The following is a 21944-nucleotide window of genomic DNA, read 5'->3' on the forward strand; positions in this document are numbered from 1 at the left end:
TAATTCTCTCTAATTACTCACAGACTGCAGTGTATACAGACATCAACCAGTCTGCAAATACATAAACACCAACACACACATTCACCCCTGTCGAACACACATACACACTGTTTTCTGTCTCTCTGTGAAAGCCAGTGTGTGTGAGTACTAATATGTGCGTGGTTGTGGTGTTTTGAACATTTGACACAGCAAATAAGAAGGCTTTCAGCAAACCAAATGAAAAATGAAAACAGCACAGGGAAAGCGCTAGGATAACTACAGCCTTTTATTTAGATTCCTTTATGGGTCAGTTAGTGCTGTCTTGTCCAAAATGCTACAAAGGTAGAGCAAGATTAAATGTGCCTATATATTTCTTTACTGACAAAAGAAACATAGCACTAATGGAAGAGCAGTTATCATACTTAATCTTGAACGAGCCGGTATAATGTGCAAGCTTGTGTCGATTTTAATCAGTTTAAACTGAAGGTAGATCTCACAAATGACACAAGAAATCAAAAATGATCTAGGCTACAATCATTACAGCATGACAAAGCCATAGCCATGACATATTGGGACAATAAAAATCATCCGCATGGTGTAATAGGCCTGAGGGCAATTAATATAGATAAAGGTGTTCGATTTGGGCAAGTCAATATGAAAACTACAGTATATTAATTAGAAGTAGTCAGCTGATGGCTGATGGAAGACAAAATAGTCTGATTCACATAGTGAAAGTCTTTTTGCAAATGGTGTGATCCTTACATCTTTTGCTTCAACTGAAAGGTTAGAAGATCAGGAACCACTACAAAGTCAGCATTATCAATAGTGTCAATAGTCTCTACAAAGGTCCTACCGCTATGGTGTGTCTGTTATTGCCTGATAAGTCTCCACTGTTCTCTAATGGAGACACACCCTCAATGGATCCCCCCTTTTCAGGATCTGGATGGACGGCCAATGTAGGTGGAAGATGATCCCCACTTTTTTCTGGATCCTCTCCAAATAAGTCCATAGCCGCAGCTGCGGCTTTTGCACATTCCTCCTTCATTATGCGTTGGTGCTCTAGTTTGAGCTCCTGGTAGGATCGCGAGAACATGTGGAAGATGGAGGTGGCAGGGAACGCCATGATAAGGATGCCGCTCAGAATGCTGCTGAGCGCCACCACCTGACCAGGGATGCTACGTGGCACCATGTCACCATACCCCACTGTAGTCATAGAGATAATGGCCCACCAGTAGGAGGCGGGGATGCTGCTGAAGTCCTGCTCACCGCTTAGTTCACTTTCGGCCAGGTGAACAAGTGGTGAGAATAGTGTCACGGCTACACACAAGAAGAGAAGCAGAAGGCCAAACTCGCGAGTGCTTCGCCGTACAGTCAGTCCCAGAGTCTGCAGGCCCAGTGAGTGTCGTGCAAGCCGCATTACATATAAGATACGCAGTGCTCGCAGGATTCGTAGCACCAGGCCCAGCTTGTCCAGATAGCCCTTTCCAGCGGGTGAGCGTTCTTGGTCAAACCCTGTATCTTCCTCTTCTTCATCTACAGCCAGGGACACATAGTAGGGCAAGATGGCCATGGCGTCGATGATGTTGAGTGGTCCTCTTAGGAACTCCAGCTTGCTGCGTGCCTGCAGGAAGCGTAACACAAACTCCAGAGAAAACCACGCAACGCACACGGTCTCCACGATGAACATGTGGTAGCACTTCTGCGAGCATTCACCCTGAAAAGGGAAAGAAAGAAAAAAACTTAAATTCTTACTATTAATCAAGCTCCAGCTAAATGTAATGTGGTCAACTGGAACACAATGAGAGTCTTTAAAAGGGTCTACTAAGCTGAATGTGAATTAGCGAGATGGGCAAAAGAATTTGCAGTGAGAGATAACATTTAGACAACAAAACCAAGGTCAGTCAGTTAAAAAGGCGGCTGTGTCCCGCTGAGAGAAAGAATAGAGAGATAAGATGAGGGATGAGATAGACATCAAATCATTAAAGGGACGTCTTTGTTTACTTTGGGTATTGAAGTCACTTTAAACCATAAGTCGTAGGAGAATCAATTAATTATCCTGGGTCAAAGGTGCATACACTTTACTGAACACCGAAGAGAAACAGATTACTGTGCCCTCTATCTGCCCTCTCCAGAGAAAGCCACGTAAACACTGAAACGATTCAATCAATCTTTCCGCTCTCATCTTTTGTCTATTTTCTCTCTCTCATAAGCTACCTTCTCAATTCAATTCAGCTTCATTTTCTCACCTTGTTCTGCATTACTTCTGAAGTGAATGTGATGATAAGGAGGATGTTATGCATGTGAATGAAGGCTTGCGCCTTCCCTAATGCCGATTGTCAATTTCTTTGTGCTAATGCACTTAAAGTGACCTTATCTCCATGACCGCTCTTTCAAGAAATGTCAATGACATCGCATTCCACCCATGTGAATCAATCAACTACTGCTTTAATCACCATGGCATCTACATGCATGTCCTTGTCCTTTATAAAGAAAAAGGCACAAATCTTCAGAAAATGGCAAACAGATTAGGGATGGGGGAAAATAATTGATTCTTTAGATGTCGTGTGATTTAGTAATAGGCATTCCAACAAAAAAAATGTTAGATTTATGTTAACACACTTTATTATAACATCTGTATACCACCTCGTCCCCCAGCTGCACTTTTTCGTCTAATCAACTAATCATGTTGCGGCAGTGAAATGCATAAAATCATGCAGATATGGGCCAGCAGCACCGGGTAATGTTCCCATCAACTACCAAAATTGGGAAAAATTTTTATCTCGTTTTTTTTTTTTACCATTCCATGTTGGTTCCTGGTGGGCTGGTTTTAATATTTCTATAACTATTGATCTCCTGGAGTTTTCACATACAAAACAATCTGTATTTTTACTCAATAAAGAGCAATAAAGAAAAAACTTCCAGTGAGTTCTGTGGCAATTCTCTAAACCGAAACACCTTGTTGATAAACAAGGTCAGTGGAAATGGCCAGACTGATTTGAGCTGACAGAAATACTAAATGGTAAATTTTCTGTTATGGCAAACAGAAAACCATCTCAGAATTCACAACAATTTCAACCTTGAAGGAGAAGCTACAACAAGACAAGACTATGTTGAGTTCCACTTCTGACAGTCATTAAGAGAAAGCTGAAGCCGCAAAATGGGTAGAATCACCAAACCTGAGTAGTTAAAGGCTTATAAAACGCAACAAGGACTGATGAAACTTCCAGCATGATAATGCACCATGTCACAAGTCATCTCAAACTGCTTCCATGAGAATGACATTGAACTAATTGTCCTTCAGTGGTCACCACACTTGATGTTATAAAACATACATTTTGAGACATGTAAGTGCCCCTGAAAAAAATCTGCAGAAACTGTGTGACGCAATCACGACAACATGGAGCAGATTCTCAAAGAAATGTTTCCAACATCTTGTGGAATCCATGCCATGAAGATGTAAAGATGTTTTGACATTTACAGCATTTGGCAGAGGCTCCTATCCAGTGCAATTTTGCATTAAAAGCATTGCATTGCTCAAAGACCCAACTGTGGCAGCTTGTTGGGGCTGGGATTTGAACTCAAAACCTTCTAATCCAAAGCCCAATGCTTCATCCATTCAGCAACATAAAATGGATGTTGGAATACATACAGGAATCTTTTTCTTAAAACATATCTGACAATCTAATATTAAGTCTAATGCATTTCATGATGGATGCAAATCAAAATCATACAGCAGGTGCATAGAAATAAAAACTGAAATGCATCCTAGATAAAAAAAATAATTCATGGATTAATAAAAAAACAGTGTATATGAAATAATCATTAAACTGTATAATACTAATCATTTTATAGCTCTACAGTAAAAATAACAGTAAATGTCAATATGAGATATTGTATACTGCATTAAATTAAGAAGGCAGGATGTAGAAGACTATTCAAATATTCAAAAATGTTAAAATTTCTAATTTTAATTCTAATTTTAATTCTAATTTTTTTTTAAAAAAAAAATCTTTTTTTTGTTGTTTAAAGTGCCAAGCAATTGAAACTTTTTGCTTCGTGCTGATTCTCAATCTGTTTTTTCTTCCAAAATAGGTGCTTTTCTTTGATGAACCAAAGATACGTGCCTCATACTGTACAACATTCAAATTTTCAAGCATTTTTTATCCAGTTGCACAATATTATATATTGTTATCTTTTTTACATTTCAACTGAATCATTAGATCGAGAAATCATTCAAGACAAGCGTGAATATTTAAATGAATTACATTTCAGGTACAAGGAAACTGCAGAATATTACTCACTGTGATGAAAAACCTTAATAATCTCTGTCATCCAGCCTCTACCCGGCAAACACACACACACACACACACACACACACACACACACACACACACACACACACACACACACACACACACACACACACACACACACACACACAAATTTGTGTATTACAGTTTCTTTCTTTGGTGCCTTTTAACAAACTTCTCTAACATCACTGGCATAAAGTCACTAAAGACAAATGCAACAGATAATGAACCCAATGGACTGTGATTTTCTTGCCATTTCCTGTAATAGATGTGTTCACCTGTTCTCAGCAAAGGCTTCTAGTGACACTGTAATGAGCGAATAATAAAGAAATAATAAAGATAAATACAACCTTTACTGATAATAATGAATTCGTTTATTGATTAATTTAGTAATAAAATAAATAGTGGAAAATCAAACTGTACAAATGTATATTTATCAGATAAAACAAGGAAAATGACACTGTGCACTTAGGCTGGCAAGGACTCTTCAAATAGAAGAGATAAGCTGTGAGGAAAATCTGATCTTGAGCTAACATGGTTAGTATTACTCATTTGTTTAAAAAATGTAATAATGACTTTGAAATTAGAATAGTGAAAATCTTGAATAGTGAACATAAAGATGTTGCACATTTCCTTTTGTAACTCTAAAGTTATTATTTATAGGTTAAATTAATAATAATAATATAATAATAATAAAGATAATAATAAAAATAGTAATAATAATGATGACAACAAAATCATTATTTTATTTCAGTGTGGTCTCAGACTTTTGGATGCCACTGATTTTTAAATATTCTGTATTTACTTATACTAAGCTTAAAACATTTAAATTCTATTAGCAGATCATTGTTTTTCTTTTTGCATACATATAAATCTGTGAAAGAACCTAAAACAACTGCAAACAGACTAAAAGAATATCAAGTATTACATTTGAAAGAGCTAATTACAATATATATATATATATATATATATATATATATATATATATATATATATATATATATATATATATATATATATATATATTGTTTTTTTTGCATCTGCCTATACTAAACACAATATATGAACAAAAGTTTGTGGACAACATAACCATAAGATTTGTGTCATTTATAAACATCCCATTCCACATTATTCCCCATTTGCTCCTATAATATCTCTAACTCTTCTAGGCAGATGTTCCACAAGATTTTGGAGCGTGTTTGTGGAGATTTGTGATCATTCTGCCACAAGGGCATTAGTAAAGTCAGGTATTGATGTAGGGTGAGGAGGCCTGAGGTGCATCCGAAATAGAAAGTCCAGTAAAGCTGAGATCAGAGCTTTTTATCAGGCCAGTAAAGATCTTCCGACTTCAGCCTATATAAACCATATCTTCATACAGCTGGCTTTGTGCACAGGGTCATTGTCATACTGGAACAGGTTTGGGTCTTCTAGTTCAAGTGGAGGTAAAATTTTACTCTACTACATCCAAAGACTGAATTTGTGTGCCACCAACTTTGTGATAACAACTGTCCTTTTACAAAATACTTTTGTTCATATAGTATATTGGGAGGCAAGGGGGTGGGTGAGTTCTGAGGCGAAGAAAGAAAGAAAACTCTTCCACACAAAAACTAAAGTAATGAAACGATATAGTCATGGAGATAATAACCAAATACGGAGCCGGAGGATGGCGTACATGGGAATGAATAATTGAAGAAACGCTGCAATTCAGAAGCAGATGCTCGCTACTTTTTCTAACAATCACCGGGCAGCTTGTTTCATCTCGCTGCACCACAAACTGATTACCACTGCCTAAATCAGCTGTGTGACTGACAACAAGAAATGCATACATGCTGGCAATTATGGAGAGAAAGAGAGAGAATAAACATATTATTCATGACAAGAGGAAAATATTTAAGCTCATGCCTGAGATAGAGGTAGCGCAGGTCCCCAGTGAAAATGAGTTATCTCTGCTCAACCATGTGCAGTCTTTCTTATGTTCAGAGTGAAGCTGTGCATGCACAATTTACTCACAGTGCAGCGAACTGATGATGATCAATACCAGGTGCGCTTCTCTTTTAATTAATGGCTTTGGCTAAAGCATGAATCAGTGCAGGGAGCATACGAACAGCACAGAAGAGAGAGTAATAGAAAGTGAAAGTCTGTGTGTAAGAGTGTCTAGTAGTGTAAGACAATTAAATGAAATACAGAAAGAAAGAGAAAGAGAGACTAAGAGAGGGATTCACATAAAGGGAACTAAAATTTTCTCATTCACCTCACTAAATTAGCTTCTTAGCATTGTTTAAAGAGAGAAATGCTAGTTGTATGTACTGTATATGTACAGCCATACTAGCACTGCTACACATTCACAAACATCACCTTTCTCTCACACACATGCTGTTTCCCTCACCAGCTATCATCCCCGATGCCCTTTATAGTTTTTCTCACTCTTTTTCTTTCATTCAAATATCTGTACTGTGCAAACATGTTCTGTCAGACCTGTGTTATTTGGATTAGTACAAAAAAAAAAAAAAAACTAAAGGCTGGAAATAGTTGAGGTCAGAACATTGCTTTCCTTTGCCTTCTAATCCTCGCACACTGCTGAAAAGCTGGCAGAAAGGCCAGGTCTGGGCAATCAGTCAGGATGTCACTTTTCTTATACATATACAGTGCATTGAATAACCTTAAGGCCATATGTAATTTTAGACGAAGACAAATAGAAACGTCTGCCTTCAATCCTACCTGATACAATCAGAATAGAGACATGTCTAACATAAATATGACAGTTAAACATACACACCAGTCTTTTCCTCACACAATATATTGCTCCATCCCAAATTAAAATCCTTAATCTGTGTAATCCCTCAGAAATCAGGACATTAAACTTATCTACTGAGTAATGCTTTATAACAGAATAAAGCACCTCTCACTGCAACTCCAAGTGCAAAACAAAAAATATTTATGCCATTGTGGACTCTAAACCTGTTGTGTTTTAATATTGACATACATACGTATACAAAATTACACATTGTAAAATATTGAGCTGGATTATTATTACCGTAATTTCCAGACTATAAAGCGCACCCATATATAAACCGCACCCACTGAATTTTACAAATATTTTTATTTTGAACATAAATAAGCCGCACCTGTCTATAAGCCGACTAATACACTAATGAACTTTACACAGGCTTTAACGAAAGACACGTTACACACAACTGGAGTTAGCGAGCTCTCCCTTCACCCAGACTCAACGCGTTACAACGGCTTGTATCTAAACAGTAGCCGACCAAGTAAGTCATTGTTCACTGTCTTCCTCCTTTCTTTCACAACTATTTCTCTCTGGAGTTGATCTTTTTGCATCGTCGTGCGTTTAAAAAAAACTTTTTTTCTCCCGATGCCGTGCAGCTCAGAACACAGGTGAGGTGCTTTTTTTCGTTTCCGTCTGGAAATTTCATTGGTCTAATGTTATGGGGTTCAGTTTTTTGGCTTGAAGTTTGTGAAAACCGGGAAAAACCCAGGAAAAATTCATAAATTAGCCGCCTGTTGTTTAAGCCGCGGGGTTCAAAAAGTGGGAAAAAATTAACGGCTTATAGTTCGAAAAATACGGTACTTATTTTTTTGTGAAGAAGCTTCCGTCCTATATCTTATAACCAGACATGTAAAAAAACATTGTTGTTGCCATTTATAGAAAATAATCAGCATTTTTTAGATATTCCTGCAGCATCTATAATGTTGCTTTAGGTCTCTTAGCAGCAGGTCTCATAAAATTCCACTCTGTCCTTTTATACATTTTGGGACAGATGTGGTGTTATTGGGAATGTCCTTGTGGAGCACCATTTTTTGTATTCATTGATGATGGTTACATTTTATTTCTAAAGTTTATATAGTTTAAACCAATGTTTATACTTTAATACTTTCAACAAGTGAGAAGCATGTTATTTCAGCAAAGACCATGGATTCAGCAGTTGGATGAAATCATGATGATGTCAAGACAATCCCACAGAAGCAGCCGATCTTTTGAACACTTATACAAATTGTTATTATATTATATCTATATGCTGATATTATACTAGATAGTTATATTAATTATGTCATATAATAGTATTAATATATAACATAAAAAGAATACATATTTGTATATGTTGTGATTTCACAACTTAGGTGGAAAAGAAATGATTTAATTTGTTTTGTTAAAACACAAATCCCAGACATTTTATTTAGACTTTTTATATCGATTGTACATTTACTACATCTTTAAAGTCTACCACAAATACATTAAATACTTCAAAAATCTAATCAAATTTTATTTGCCACATACTTGCTGTATGTCTTAGAACCTTAAAAGCAAGGCTACACATATTAAAAAATTATGCTGAAGTGTAAATACACTGTCAAAATCTTACTCAATTAAAAGTATTCAGCTATTAATGTACTCAAGTAAAAAAATAAAACAATGTAAATATTAAAAGTTAAAAAAAATAATAATAAATAAAAAATCTAAACCTAAATCTATTTTAAAGCAACCATATTTTCTGCAAAACAAAATTAATTGCAATATTTAGCCTTAGCATGAATTTATTATATATTATTTATTGAATTAGACTTATATTGGCTAATAGAATCAATGCTAGTCTAAATTGGTTATATAAAAACTCAGGCTAAATATAGTCAATTATAGAGAGTATGGTTTCAAATGAGCAAATATTATCCCACCCTGCTGGTTCAAATCAGATAGAGTTCATGCCAATTCACAAGGTAATAAAGACATTATATTATATAAGCTTTTGCTCATCCCAGAATAGTAAAACATTTTACTGAGCTAGGGTCAAGGACACTCACAAATTTCCACACTGCAGTCTGGTGGATTATCCATCTTTAAACACATGCAAACATATTATGCTATAACACTAACTATACTGTGCATGAGAAGTTCAGATGATGAATTGGCATGTTTCTTAGTTTTATTTAATTTTTCTTTTTTTTACATTTTACACAAACCAGTTTAAATAATAGCACTGGATACATATTGTACTATCATTTGACAGGTTCAAGATTTGTAATGGGTACTATGACAGTCTAAATAAAATAAAATGAATCAGTATATATATATATATATATATGTATATACTGAGGAAACCCCTTACGAGGGAAATATCAAGGTCCGTGACTTCGGAGTGACGTGGGGCCGCCTTCCCGTGGGCTCACCACCTGCAGGAGGGACGGTAAGGGACGGTGCTGTGAGGATTGGGCAGCAGTCGAAGGCGGGGGCCTGCTTAGACTGCTGCCCCCGCGACCCGAATTACGGATAAGCGGGAGAAAATGAATGAATGAATGAATGAATACTGAGGAAAATAGGTATTTAAACACCCTGCTACTTTGCAAGTTCTCCCACTTAGAAATCATGAAGGGGTCTGAAATTGTCATCGTAGGTGCATGTCCACTGTGAGAGACATAATCTAAAAAAAAAATCCAGAAATCACAATATATGATTTTTAAACTATTTATTTGTATGATACAGCTGAAAATAAGTATTTGAACACCTGTCTATCAGCTAGAATTCTGACCCTCAAAGACCTGTTAGTCTGCCTTTAAAATGTCCACCTCCACTACATTTATTATCCTAAATTAGATGCACCTGTTTGAGGTCGTTAGCTGCATAAAGACACCTGTCCACCCCATACAATCAGTAAGAATCCAACTACTAACATGGCCAAGACCAAAGAGCTGTCCAAAGACACTAGAGACAAAATTGTACACCTCCACAAGGCTGGAAAGGGCTACGGGGAAATTGCCAAGCAGCTTGGTGAAAAAAGGTCCGTTGTTGGAGCAATCATTAGAAAATGGAAGAAGCTAAACATGACTGTCAATCTCCCTCGGACTGGGGCTCCATGCAAGATCTCACCTCGTGGGGTCTCAATGATCCTAAGGAAGGTGAGAAATCAGCCCAGAACTACACGGGAGGAGCTGGTCAGAAATCTGACTGATCTAGAGAAGATCTGTGTGGATGAGTGGGCCAATATCCCTCCTGCAGTGTGTGCAAACCTGGTGAAAAACTACAGGAAACATTTGACCTCTGTAATTGCAAACAAATGCTACTGTACCAAATATTAACATAGACTTTCTCAGGTGTTCAAATACTTATTTGCAGCTGTACCATACGAATAAATAGTTAAAAAATCATACATTGTGATTTCTGGATTTTTTTTTTAGATTATGTCTCTCACAGTGGACATGCACCTACGATGACAATTTCAGACTCCTCCATGATTTCCAAGTGAGAGAACTTGCAAAAAAGCAGGGTGTTTAAATACTTATTTTCCTCACTGTATATATATATATATATATATATATATATATATATATATATATATATATATATATATATATATATATATATATTATATATATATTATATATATATATATATATATATATATATATATATATATATATATATATATATATATATATATATATATATATATATATATATATATATATATATATATACACACTACTAAAGATATATACTAAGGGTATACTTGTAAATAGGTTTTTGGGTGATTCATTTCTATACTTCCTGTCACACTAAATCTACAAAATTTTTATCTCTGCACTACAAATCTACAGATTCTCATGTAACTTCATTTGTTCCTCCTCAGTAACCACTATAGTTTGTGGTGGATTCAGATCCTATTTTCGCAACACAGGATGTAAAGTGGAAATATGCTCTGCATGGGATACCACTCTGTAACAGGGCATTAAACATTTGAACCCTTTAAGACATTACATCCACCTAGAGTAGGGTTTGGAGAAAACCAGAAAACCAGGAGAAAGCCCATGCAGATGCAAAGATCATGCAGAGAGTAACTCAAACAATACTGCAGTCCAATTTAGGAGTCGGGTTACTTAGTGTCACCTTTTTTTGTGTAGCACATTTATAAACAACGAATTGTGCAGCACACAACGTTTATTAGAGTAAATGAATCCGAAGTCTCTTCTACAAATAAAAATGTACAAAGTTGCATCATAGTCTAAAAAAGAAGCTTGCATAAAAACTCCAGTGTTTACTTGGCACCTAGTGTACTTTCTCATTAAATACAATTAGAAATGCGCATATAACAAAAGTATCATGGTCGAGTCGTGTTCCCAGAGAAGTCAACCAAGACAGTAAATATTCCAGATAGATTAAAATATCTGAAAGCACCCAGAGACTGTACAGAATATTAAATACACACATCAGACCCTCCTCCTTCACAGGTCTGAGTGTGTATTAAAATGGGCCGATTCTCAATTCGGCAAACACTCACTCGCTCCCCTCTATTATTTTGAGTAATGGAAAGAGGGATAAGAGAAGAATAAGAGCGGACAATGAAAACGACTTGACATGGAAAGCAGACCCGCTTCATTGTACCCTCTGTTCAATTACCAAGCAGCAGGAGCAACCTTGACTTGACCTTGACCTATTACTCACATCAGCATTCAACACTAGATAGAAGAAATCTATATGCCACTTTAGCTTCATACTGACACATCAACAGCACCATTCTCTTGGGGTTGTGACTCTGCTGAGTTAAACTGAATTCAGTGTCCAGTGTCCACAAAAGATATTTTTCGTGAAAATGACGGTGGAATTTTGATGAAAGAATTGATGACATTTCACAAAATCAAAAAAAATATGAGTGAGAATATGGGTTTTCATTTTATGAGAATCGTGATGCAGTTAGGGCAGACGTCTGAGATGGGTTTTCTGTTTATTGCTGTTTCAAAGTGTTTAGCTCTATGCAGAAATATGTAAAATGTTGTAAACATTATGTGAGCATAATCTGAGTTAAATCCAATTTGAGCGCATCGACTCCTCTCTGATTTTCACCGACTGACATATCAATGTAGGAACTGCCACTAAAGTATTCACTAGGTTTCTTATATCTGGGAAGACAGATAAAAAAGAACACAAGGACAAAAAAAAACTAAACTAAATGAAATCACAGAGTTCTGCAGTCCTGTGAAAGTGTTCTGCAGCTCTCTAAAAAAAGTGTGATTGCTTCATCAGTAACAGTACATACTGGTGCAGAGCTGCCATGAATGGTGAAGAGAACTCCACTGTTATGAACTCTTTTTCTCCATGTCTATGTGTGTATGTGTGAGTGTGTGCGTGCGTGCATGTGCGTGCATGCACTCACAATGCATGTCTTTGATGTGTGTTTTGTCTGGAGGCAATGCTTCAGGGTTCAAGGTGTTAGAGGAAGGCAACTTGACCTTCACACACATTACAATCACAAACACATTAAAGAACAGGTCATGATGTGCCAGTGCATCAAATCGTCTGATATTAAAGTTTAATGAGAAATATTAGTATGAGTATACATGTGCACTGATATCCCATCTTTCAAATCTTTTATGAGGGAGAAGTACAGTAACGAGAGGCATTAGACAGGCACAAAATTAAGAGCAATGCTAGTATTACGGTTTTCTGCATTTTTCTACTGTTTACAGTTTATCCACCACAATCCTTAACGATACTTCACACGTATTTAGAAAGGATTCAAAAACAGCAGGGTGTTCGGTTATAGGGAAAAAAATTGACTGCGTCTCTGTGGCAGGTGGGATGATAGGAGATTCCGCTGTTTATTTGAACCTGACATCTTAATCATCTTATCAACGAAGCCCTGTAGAATTATTGTTGTCTGTTTAATCTTTGACCATACAATTATATCAGATCAATTTATAGCCCCTCAAATTGTCAATTCAGTTGAGCCATAAACAAATTTCACCTTCAAAAACAGAGGACACTTGATGCAATCTTCAACATTTTACAAACAGGATCAGTATCAATGTGTCTCTTATACTACTGTAAAATGCTATTGGCCAGATTCAAGCCTTTAGCACAGCAATAGCATTTTTGAATAAGTATTATACAGTATTTAGGCAGTGATTTAAATCTATGCTATCTTAATGAATGATCATCAATAGCCAAGTTGACCTTTTTATTTAAGTGATTTGTCTCATGTGGTCTCATCTTTAAGACAGAATTTTTGGTTTTGCTGAACAATATGATTGTAACTAGAGATGTAAGGTGACTTTTTTTCTGCAACTTTCTCAAAAATAGAATAGAATAGAATAGAATAGAATAGAATAGAATAGAATAGAATAGAACAGGTCATGATCCTTATGTACTTTTTCTTCAGACTGCTGATGTCATAAATCTTATAACACATACCAAATTTGTGTTTACCTACACACACACACACACACACACACACACACACACACACACACACACAAACACACAAACACACAAACACACAAACACACTGAAACTTCTTAATATAGCACAGATACTGTATCAAATGCAGTCAGCCCTGATGATACAGTGTGACGTCACATTAGGTGCAAGGATAGGCAATACTACTGCAGAGAAAACACTGCTAAGCATTTAAGTGGTATTGTCTGTTTCAGGAGTCAGGTGAATTGGAAGAGCTGAGAGTGTGGAGACAGGGGGTAACAGACTTGATTACAGAGAAGTTGATGCAGATAATAAGACAGACTACGTGATATCTGAAAAAATCATCCCTTCCCTCATCCTCTGAGCCCTACCCAGATTTGAGAGAAGCATTTCACAACAAACTCTCCTAATGCAGTTTCATTGATACTTCAGGCATTACAGTGTTTAACATACTGCAAATAAACAAAACATCAGGCTTCTAAGTTTATCAAATGAACCTATTGTGATTTGTAGTAATTCCTACACATTACCTACTCAATTCATAGGTGCTATAGAGTTTAGCATGCATTGCATAGCATGCAACTACAATCCTCAGACATTCTTAAATGGGTCAATATTCAACTAATGAATGAAACTTTATATGCCACAATGATTCTTGCAATAATACATTGACCTGCACCTACTTACAGTGACCTGTACCGACAGCAAATAACCACTTATAAGCTTATCAATTAAACTGCAGGCACGTGCTCAAAGCAAAAAAGACCCAAAACATGGACCAATTCAATGATTTCAAAACTTAGCAGACATAAAGCAGAACAGTGATTAAAATAATGGGTTAGGCTGATGTCTCAGTTTATTATTTTACTAAAAAAACTCATTTGAAACACTGTCTTATGGTCCAGTTGCTCATTGCTCTTAGCAATCATTTTATAGAAAAAAAATCTATCATATGATTTTCCCTGAATCAAAAGAACAAAACTGTTACATAAGTTGTTCAATCTTCGCAATTAACATTAGACTGCAGAAGTATTTTGCTTGAAGGTGCAAAGTGAACATGAACAATGAAAGTGTGCTGCAGAAAAAAAACGAAGTGAAAAACAGAGCAAAAAGGTGAGTGGTTACAGGATGAAAGGAGAGGAAGAGGGCGATTCTTTCCTCAGACAAACAATAAATTTAAAATAGACCTGTTTATCCTGGCACAATGTGTCAAATAGATGTATGAAAAGCCCAGCAGGGAGAAAAAGCATAGAAAATATTTTAAAAAATGCACGTTTGAATCTTGTGGCCTTTGACTGCTAATAAGTGTGTCAGAGTGTGGCGTTATTAAGGGAATGAATAATAAGCATGTGAGGCCAAAGGTAAAGCAATTCCCAGGTAACTAATGCTTAATTAGTTACAGTTTGTGTTTTTTTCCTGAACATCAAACGGTTTGTCCTTTAAGCGATTCCTTTATTATAAAACGTCTTGTTATTTGGATGTTATTCATCATCAAAATCTTGTGTATATGAGCACATCATTAAAGCAATGGGTAATAGCGATAGAGTAGGAGAATAGGAATAAACTTTGAAGAACTGAGCATCAGATACTTTTGTCCACTCGTTTGAATTGCTATTCTTTCTAAGACAATCTACCGAGATTCAGCCGATTAGAGGTGCACGAACACGTCAAAGTGATCAAATCAAACAAAAATTGCGTGAGTCACTTTCTACTTGAGTAACAAATAAAAGTCTGTCATATAACCACACAGATGAAACTGCAAAGACCCACAGAAAGCAGATGTTGCTCATCAAAGAACAAAGTTTTACAATTTAAGTTCATAATATAAATCTATCCGGGTTTATTTACAAAACCAAATGTATTGATAAGGATAAGAACTGTGACTAGAGAAAATGTCATCCGTTTTAATATTGGTTTAATTACTGAGGAAAGCCGTGGTCAATTAGTCATTTTGTTAAACATAAGAATAAATAAAATAATTCTAAAAATGAGAGACATGGAAAATACTTGTTGAATAAAGCTCAACAAAACCTTGATCGTGTGTGTTTGCGTGTGTGTACATGTACGCATATGTCAAGGCAGACCAGAGATGTGACTTAGGGAGGGCTTGTGTTGCTTGTGTTCGTAATAAAATTAGTAAACAGCACAAATCCAGAATCTGAGCTGACATTTCTATCATGATGCAAAAGTCACACAAAGTCAACACAAGTGGAATGTCATCATACCTTTAATGGAAAGGTACTGCACATTTCCATCCACTCTTATATAAAATCAATAATGTCTCTCCTTTATTGTACCTTCATCAAAGTAAATTACCTCACACCTCCCTCTATAGTGTCTCTATTTATTACTCTCCCCCTCTCTCTCTCTCTCTCTCTCTCTCTCTCTGTAGTTGAGGTGAAAACGTTATGTAGACCGTGACTTAAAACATTCAATCTCAGTTTTTCACAATGCCACACAATTCTTGTTAGAGTACAATCCTTTTGGCAGATCAATTACCATCTACTTTGTTCACATCCTAAGTTATTTTAAACTAACCATTTAGAGAACAGATGAATTGAGTCCAGATTTAATTCACTGTATCAGAATTGTATTCGGTCCAGTTCTGCCAAGTTAGCTAGCTAGCTGTCTAGAGAGAAAATTTGTACCTGTGACTATAAGAGTTTACCCTTAAAATGAACACATTTTTGCCCTTTGTACCACAGAAAACATCCAAGCAAATCAACCAAGACCTCAGAAAAGAAAATGCAGACCTCCAGAAATCCAGTTTCTCATTAGAGGAACCACAACCAAAGGGCCCACAAGCATCTGCACAAACAACTGAATAAAATTTTTCATGACCACACTGACACTTCAGTGTTCAGAAAAGAGGCACAACTTAACTCTCAGTGATCTCTGGTTTTCTTTGCTTTTTTTTTTTATTTTGTGTTTGTCAGATACCTCCTTTAAACTCCTCAAACTTTTCAGTTAGTTTCACTGTAATTCCAGAAAATTCTACAGTCGTTGCTGAACAGTATGCTTTTAAATGGCTAATTAAATAAGTCTGGACATTTAAAGGATTGAATTACAGAAGTAAATGTAATGTGTGTATAATCTAATGTTACATTAGGTTTCTAAAAGGTTTTGCTCTTCTGATATGAGTGCTGCAAATTTGTGTGAAAGGTTTCTGGCTACTCAGTTTCTCAGACATCAAGATTGTAGCTTTACTACCTGCAGTAATTAAAATTCACTTCACAGTCAGTTATGTTGTCAATTTCTCTTTCTCTCACACACACACACACACACACACACACACACACACACACACACACACACACACACACACACACACACAGTGAGCTACAGCAGCATTATGGATGGTCCAGGAGTCTTATAACACCTTCATCATGGACCTTTCACTGCTGAATTTCAGCCAGTGAAGCCAAATTTACTCCCATTGCTTGAAAGAGGGGACGACTGCCAGCGTGAGAAAAAAAAAAGGGGGGGGGGGTTGGAGACACGGACAATCAGATTCTAAAGGACACTTCAGTATGGGTCTGTCTATATTTATATATGATGTGCATACCAATTTTAGAAAAGTCACACAGGAAGGCACTGCCTTAAATGCCTACATCTATCTGAGAGAAACAGGAGTGCTGCTTTTGTACAGGTGTGCCGCACTATTTCTGTATCTGAGTGTTTAAAATTTGAACAGTACTGCAGACACTGACTGTCTAATGCAAGCCTTTCAAATAGCTTTGATTAATGTCCAGGGAAGTAATTACAGAGGGAAAAACGAGTCCTATTGAAGTATAGCTATTTCAGAATGAAAAAAAAAAAAAAAAGATAAAAATGCCTGACTCTGCACTGCAGCTGACTGGGTTTTCGAACACTTATCACTACACATGAATCACCGCACCTGAACTTATACACAGAAACAAATTCCAACCTGCGTTAAACACATTTATACTTTGGTATTTTTCCTGCCAAGAAAATACAGCAAAAAAAAGGGGAAAAACTACATGACTAAACCAGATTCCACAGAAACACAATACAACATTTGTAAATAACATTTGACGTCTATTGTAAATTAAAATGTTAAGCATCAGCAAAAAGCAAGGATCCATTAATAAGTAAGCATTGAAAATAATACTGGTTTGGAATGCTGGATCCTGCTAAAATCATAGCAAACATTCTGTCAAATCCAATACACTGACATACTTCATGGCATCGATGTATATTATGTAAAATTATATGCAAAAAGGAAAAGCATACACGTATCGTGTTCCTGGTAACATGTTGAACAGAAGCTAGCAGAGAATCTGCAATGAATTGAGATTGATTTTAATTTAGTATCCATATCAGAAAGCAAAATCGTGTTAAAAAAATCAGGCAGGCGTTAACAGATTGGACAAACACACCGATGCATCACACTGATAATAACAACAAGAGACTAATACCCAGAACTGCACATGGGAAAATGGAGAAAAATGGAGATGTCTGTAAACTGATTTGATCTGTTGAGTTGATTGAGGGTAAACAAAAAACAGGTGCAGTCAGTAATTAGCTAAATAGGAGCAAAATAACTTCTGGAATGGATTCGAGAGTGAAGTTGAAAAGGATTCGGATGTTGGATGGATTAATGGTGTATTTGGACGTCTGTCCAGTCACTATGAGGAAGTCAGTAGCATGTCAGTGTCAAAATCCAGTTGATAGTCAGATCGTATTGTATTGTGTTAAAAGCTGAGAAAATGCTGGTAAACGAAGGTTTTTAACATGTTTAACAAGACTTTGCTTTTACAAATGTGTCAGATTCAGTCCCAGGTAAACTTCACACAGTTTTATGTGAACAGTGGCTGGTTACTTTTGATGAAGATTGAAGAACTTGGCATTAAGACTTTCTAACAATTTGCAGTATGTTTTTGCAGGTAATGTGTGGTGGGCTTGCTTGTGGCGAGAAAATGCGCCACGTGGAAAATGTCATGAAATCTGACACTCAGACACTATGCAGTGTACTGCTGGGATCTGAGCCATGTTTCACATGCTAATAAGCCTGTAGTCTATTTTGCTTCACTCTGCTTATTTATCTTTCAGCTTGTAGCAAGTTTGCGAAAGTCAAGAATCCGTTTACACTCTAAAGATGGATGTGAGTTTATTCTGTCGCAGACATTTGCTGCCTTTTCTTCAAAAACCCTCTGCAGATCCACTGCCTCTATGGTTAAGTCCATAAAAGCATGGCAACCATTCATATACACGTTAAGCTGTTAGTGACCGGGCACTTATATCAAACACAAATTGAACACCCATAAAATTGTGTTAAACTGTCAAAACATGTGGTTCTTGATCTATCTTGATTTCTAGCCACGCTCTGCAGAATTCACGTGTTGATTTATTTTCTGTAACAGCAGCTCTGTCACAGAAACACAACAATTACCAGGGACTTGTATGACAGATGCTCCACATAAACTAATTTACAAAATATAGTGTGTGGTTGTTCAAATGATAATGTTTACTTAGTATTCATGGAAGCTTTCTGCTTTGAAAGATTCTCAGAGGTAGTTCCAAATATAGGGGGTGGGGGGGTGGGGGGGGGACTTCTGGATGGAGGGCTTTGCGGTTTATCAGTAAAACTTTTTTATTACCTTTAAGAAATAATAAAGAGAGAATAAAAAGAGAAGCTGGTGAATGAGCAGCTGTTTATAGCTGCTAAAACTTCTCTTGGGATATTTCATAACAGTAAATGTAAGCAAAATGTAAATAGACAAAAAAAAGTTGGCGATTGCTGTGGTATAAAATTCAAAGCAAAAGTCAATACATGTCTACTTTTTAAAGGAGACAATATAACCTAACTGCATGCTGAACTTTGTATTGGGAAAAAAAAGTTAAACTGTCACTATCCAGAAGAGAAGTGATAGGATGGTAATAAAATCTATTTTATTTGTAGCTCTTATCAGTGTGAAGAGCCCAGGTGTTGTCTTTACACACTTATCGGACTACTCTTTTCTGCTCCTCGTCCATTTTCTCACCTGCCCGAAACGACACAACAAGTAATGATAACATTAACTACATTTCTTAAAGGGCTGGATGACTGATGTCTGTTTTTGTTGTGGGTAATCTAACTTGCTGCAATGTTCCAGCCTTAGAAAAGAGCACAGCACTATCAATCAACACTCTAACTTTAGAGAACATCTAGTCTTGATATTTGCTGGCTTGTTTTTTTTAGGACCAAACAATTTACGCACAACATAAAAGTTCAGAAAAAGTTTAAATTAACTCTAATCCTTTAGGGCTTCACAAAGAAATCATTTTTAACAAGCCACAACCAAATCCATGTAAATGTAATAGAAATCAGCAGCGAGAGGAAGCAGCATGCAGCAAGTTGACTCAAGGTCTAAACAAGGATTCTAGAGGGATTTTGTTCTAAATGCATTTTTTTTAGTGCTTTCAACAAAGCCAAGGCAAAACAAAGGAGTACACCACAGTGACTGGGATCAGTGATTGGACTTTGGAAACAATGGTGATTGGTACTTGTTTGCTGGAAAAAATAATGACCTGTTTACTGGTAAGAATGGTGATTAGTGATGGGGGGGTCAGAGCGCAGGGTCAACCATGATTCTAGATGATACTAGAGATTAAACCCCAGAACTTCCAATCAGCAAAACAAACATTGGCTCAAAAAGTTGTTAGATTTTTCACTTTTTAAATAAAAAATTAGGTTGTCACATCTACACAACAATCAATATTTGGCAACACTGGCATATAGTCAGTCCGCAGACAATCATTGTGTGCAATAATGATACCATTTATTAAAAAAAAACAGAAAAAAGAGATTATACAATTTAAGCAATTTAGCTGAGTTAGAAAAAGATTCACAAAACAATGTAAATGAATAACAGAAAGGATCCACAAACGCTTATGACTGACTCCCACTGAGAGAACGTAAAACATTCTGTGTTCTTCAGGTGAATGATTCACAATGTAAAGCATGTCTATGCGTGACACTTTCACAGTCTCGTGACCTCCACTCTTAAATCGACATTAAGGATAAATGAATAAGTGGTGTGGATTAGATGTGTGCATGAACTCTGAAAGCCTGCATGATAATTTAGCAGTGGAATGGCCCAGGTTTCTCCTGCAGACCCGCTGTGTGCATACTGACATTCTGGAGTCGCTTCATTATGCACTGCATGTGTTTGCTGACACTGTGGATGCCTCACTGGGCCAGTTCATTACTCTTTGGTATTTACTGACGTTGGGGAGCACTGTCTGTACTTCCTTCATTATTTCCCACTAGGATTGGTGCACATGCACTCCCACACAATTAGGAAGGAGCAAAGCCACTTCACAGTAATGTAAGAGCTTAGTTAGAGTATGAGTTCTTTAACATTTTAGAACCAGGGACACATTTAATTGTTTAAACTCTCTAACACAGAGACCCTCACTGAGCAGATTTGCTTCACACAGCAACAAAGCATTCTGTTTCAAAAATGTCTACCAAAAGAATACATTAGGCCTGAGTTAATCACAGACCCCCTTCCGTTGCTTCTTGGGCACCTAGGGGGCCCCCTGAACCCACTTTGAGAACCAGAGCTTTACAGTAGTCATCAGAAACGATTTATTGCATGAATCTTAAATCGTTGCAGGATGAAGCAGGATACACATCATTCACACCAGGATTTGGGATTTGAGATAGATAGCTACATATCTCAACATTGAAACCTGGATTGAATCTCCAGGGCATTAAGGATGATGTCTAGTCAGCCCATCCATGGCCCCATCTGAGGTAGTACAAAATGTAAATAGTGACCTTAGGAACCTAAATGACAACCCATGATTGCAATCACATTGGAACATCTACTCTTTGAAATGTTGCCTTTGAGTGCAAACTCACCCTGTTCTCCTCCTCTCGCAGGTCAGGCATTGTGCTGATGCACAGACTGATGACAGTGACGGCCACCATAATTACAGAGAAACATGCAAACACCTTCCCTGGCAGCCCTGACTGTGGATTCTCCACCATGTCCCTGAGGTGGCTCATGAATCGGTGGTAGCATGTGTCATCCTGTGGGGGGCGTTGCTGAGAATTGCGTCTCCTTAGCTCATCCTGCTTGCGACGTTCGTGATCGCCCACTTCTTCCAGGCGCATGTACATTTTTCGCTTGCAGCAGCGCTCCATGCATGCCGTCTCTATTCCCCAGTAGGTCAGCTCATCGTGCAGAGACAGTGCACATGTCTCCCGCAGCATCCGCAGCTTACCTGCTGCTAGGAAGTTTAAAATGACACGAAAGGCGTTGGGGCTGCGGTCAAAGAAGAACTCGTGGCGTGCCTCGTCATAGTCGTCACACACACCGGCAATCTCCTCGGGGCTCCTGCACGTGCGCAGCTTTCCCAGACGCGTCATTGGAAACTGCTCCAAAGTGCTCCATGGCAACGTGTAGCGATTTCCCCCTACATTAATGAGGGCCTGCAGT

At 37.1% G+C, this 21944-nt stretch overlaps 1 protein-coding gene across 1 annotated transcript in view; it reads right to left on the reverse strand.

Annotated features, from left to right (window-relative positions):
• Nucleotides 1-247: 247 nt before the first annotated feature.
• The window catches only part of kcng4a (potassium voltage-gated channel, subfamily G, member 4a), a 23987-nt gene continuing 2290 nt past the window's right edge, over nucleotides 248-21944 (reverse strand). The window contains exons 2-3 of the mRNA XM_083551948.1: nucleotides 21365-21944; nucleotides 248-1693 (exon numbers count right to left, since the gene is read on the reverse strand). The exon at nucleotides 21365-21944 is cut by the window's right edge and continues 328 nt beyond it. Of these exons, the coding sequence (XP_083408074.1) occupies nucleotides 818-1693; nucleotides 21365-21944 (1456 nt within the window). The 3' untranslated portion in view covers nucleotides 248-817. The remainder of the gene's footprint in view (nucleotides 1694-21364) is intronic.

The sequence above is a fragment of the Silurus aristotelis genome (genome assembly GCF_946808225.1).
Source record: "Silurus aristotelis genome assembly, chromosome: 10".
Taxonomy (NCBI): Eukaryota; Metazoa; Chordata; class Actinopteri; order Siluriformes; family Siluridae; genus Silurus; species Silurus aristotelis.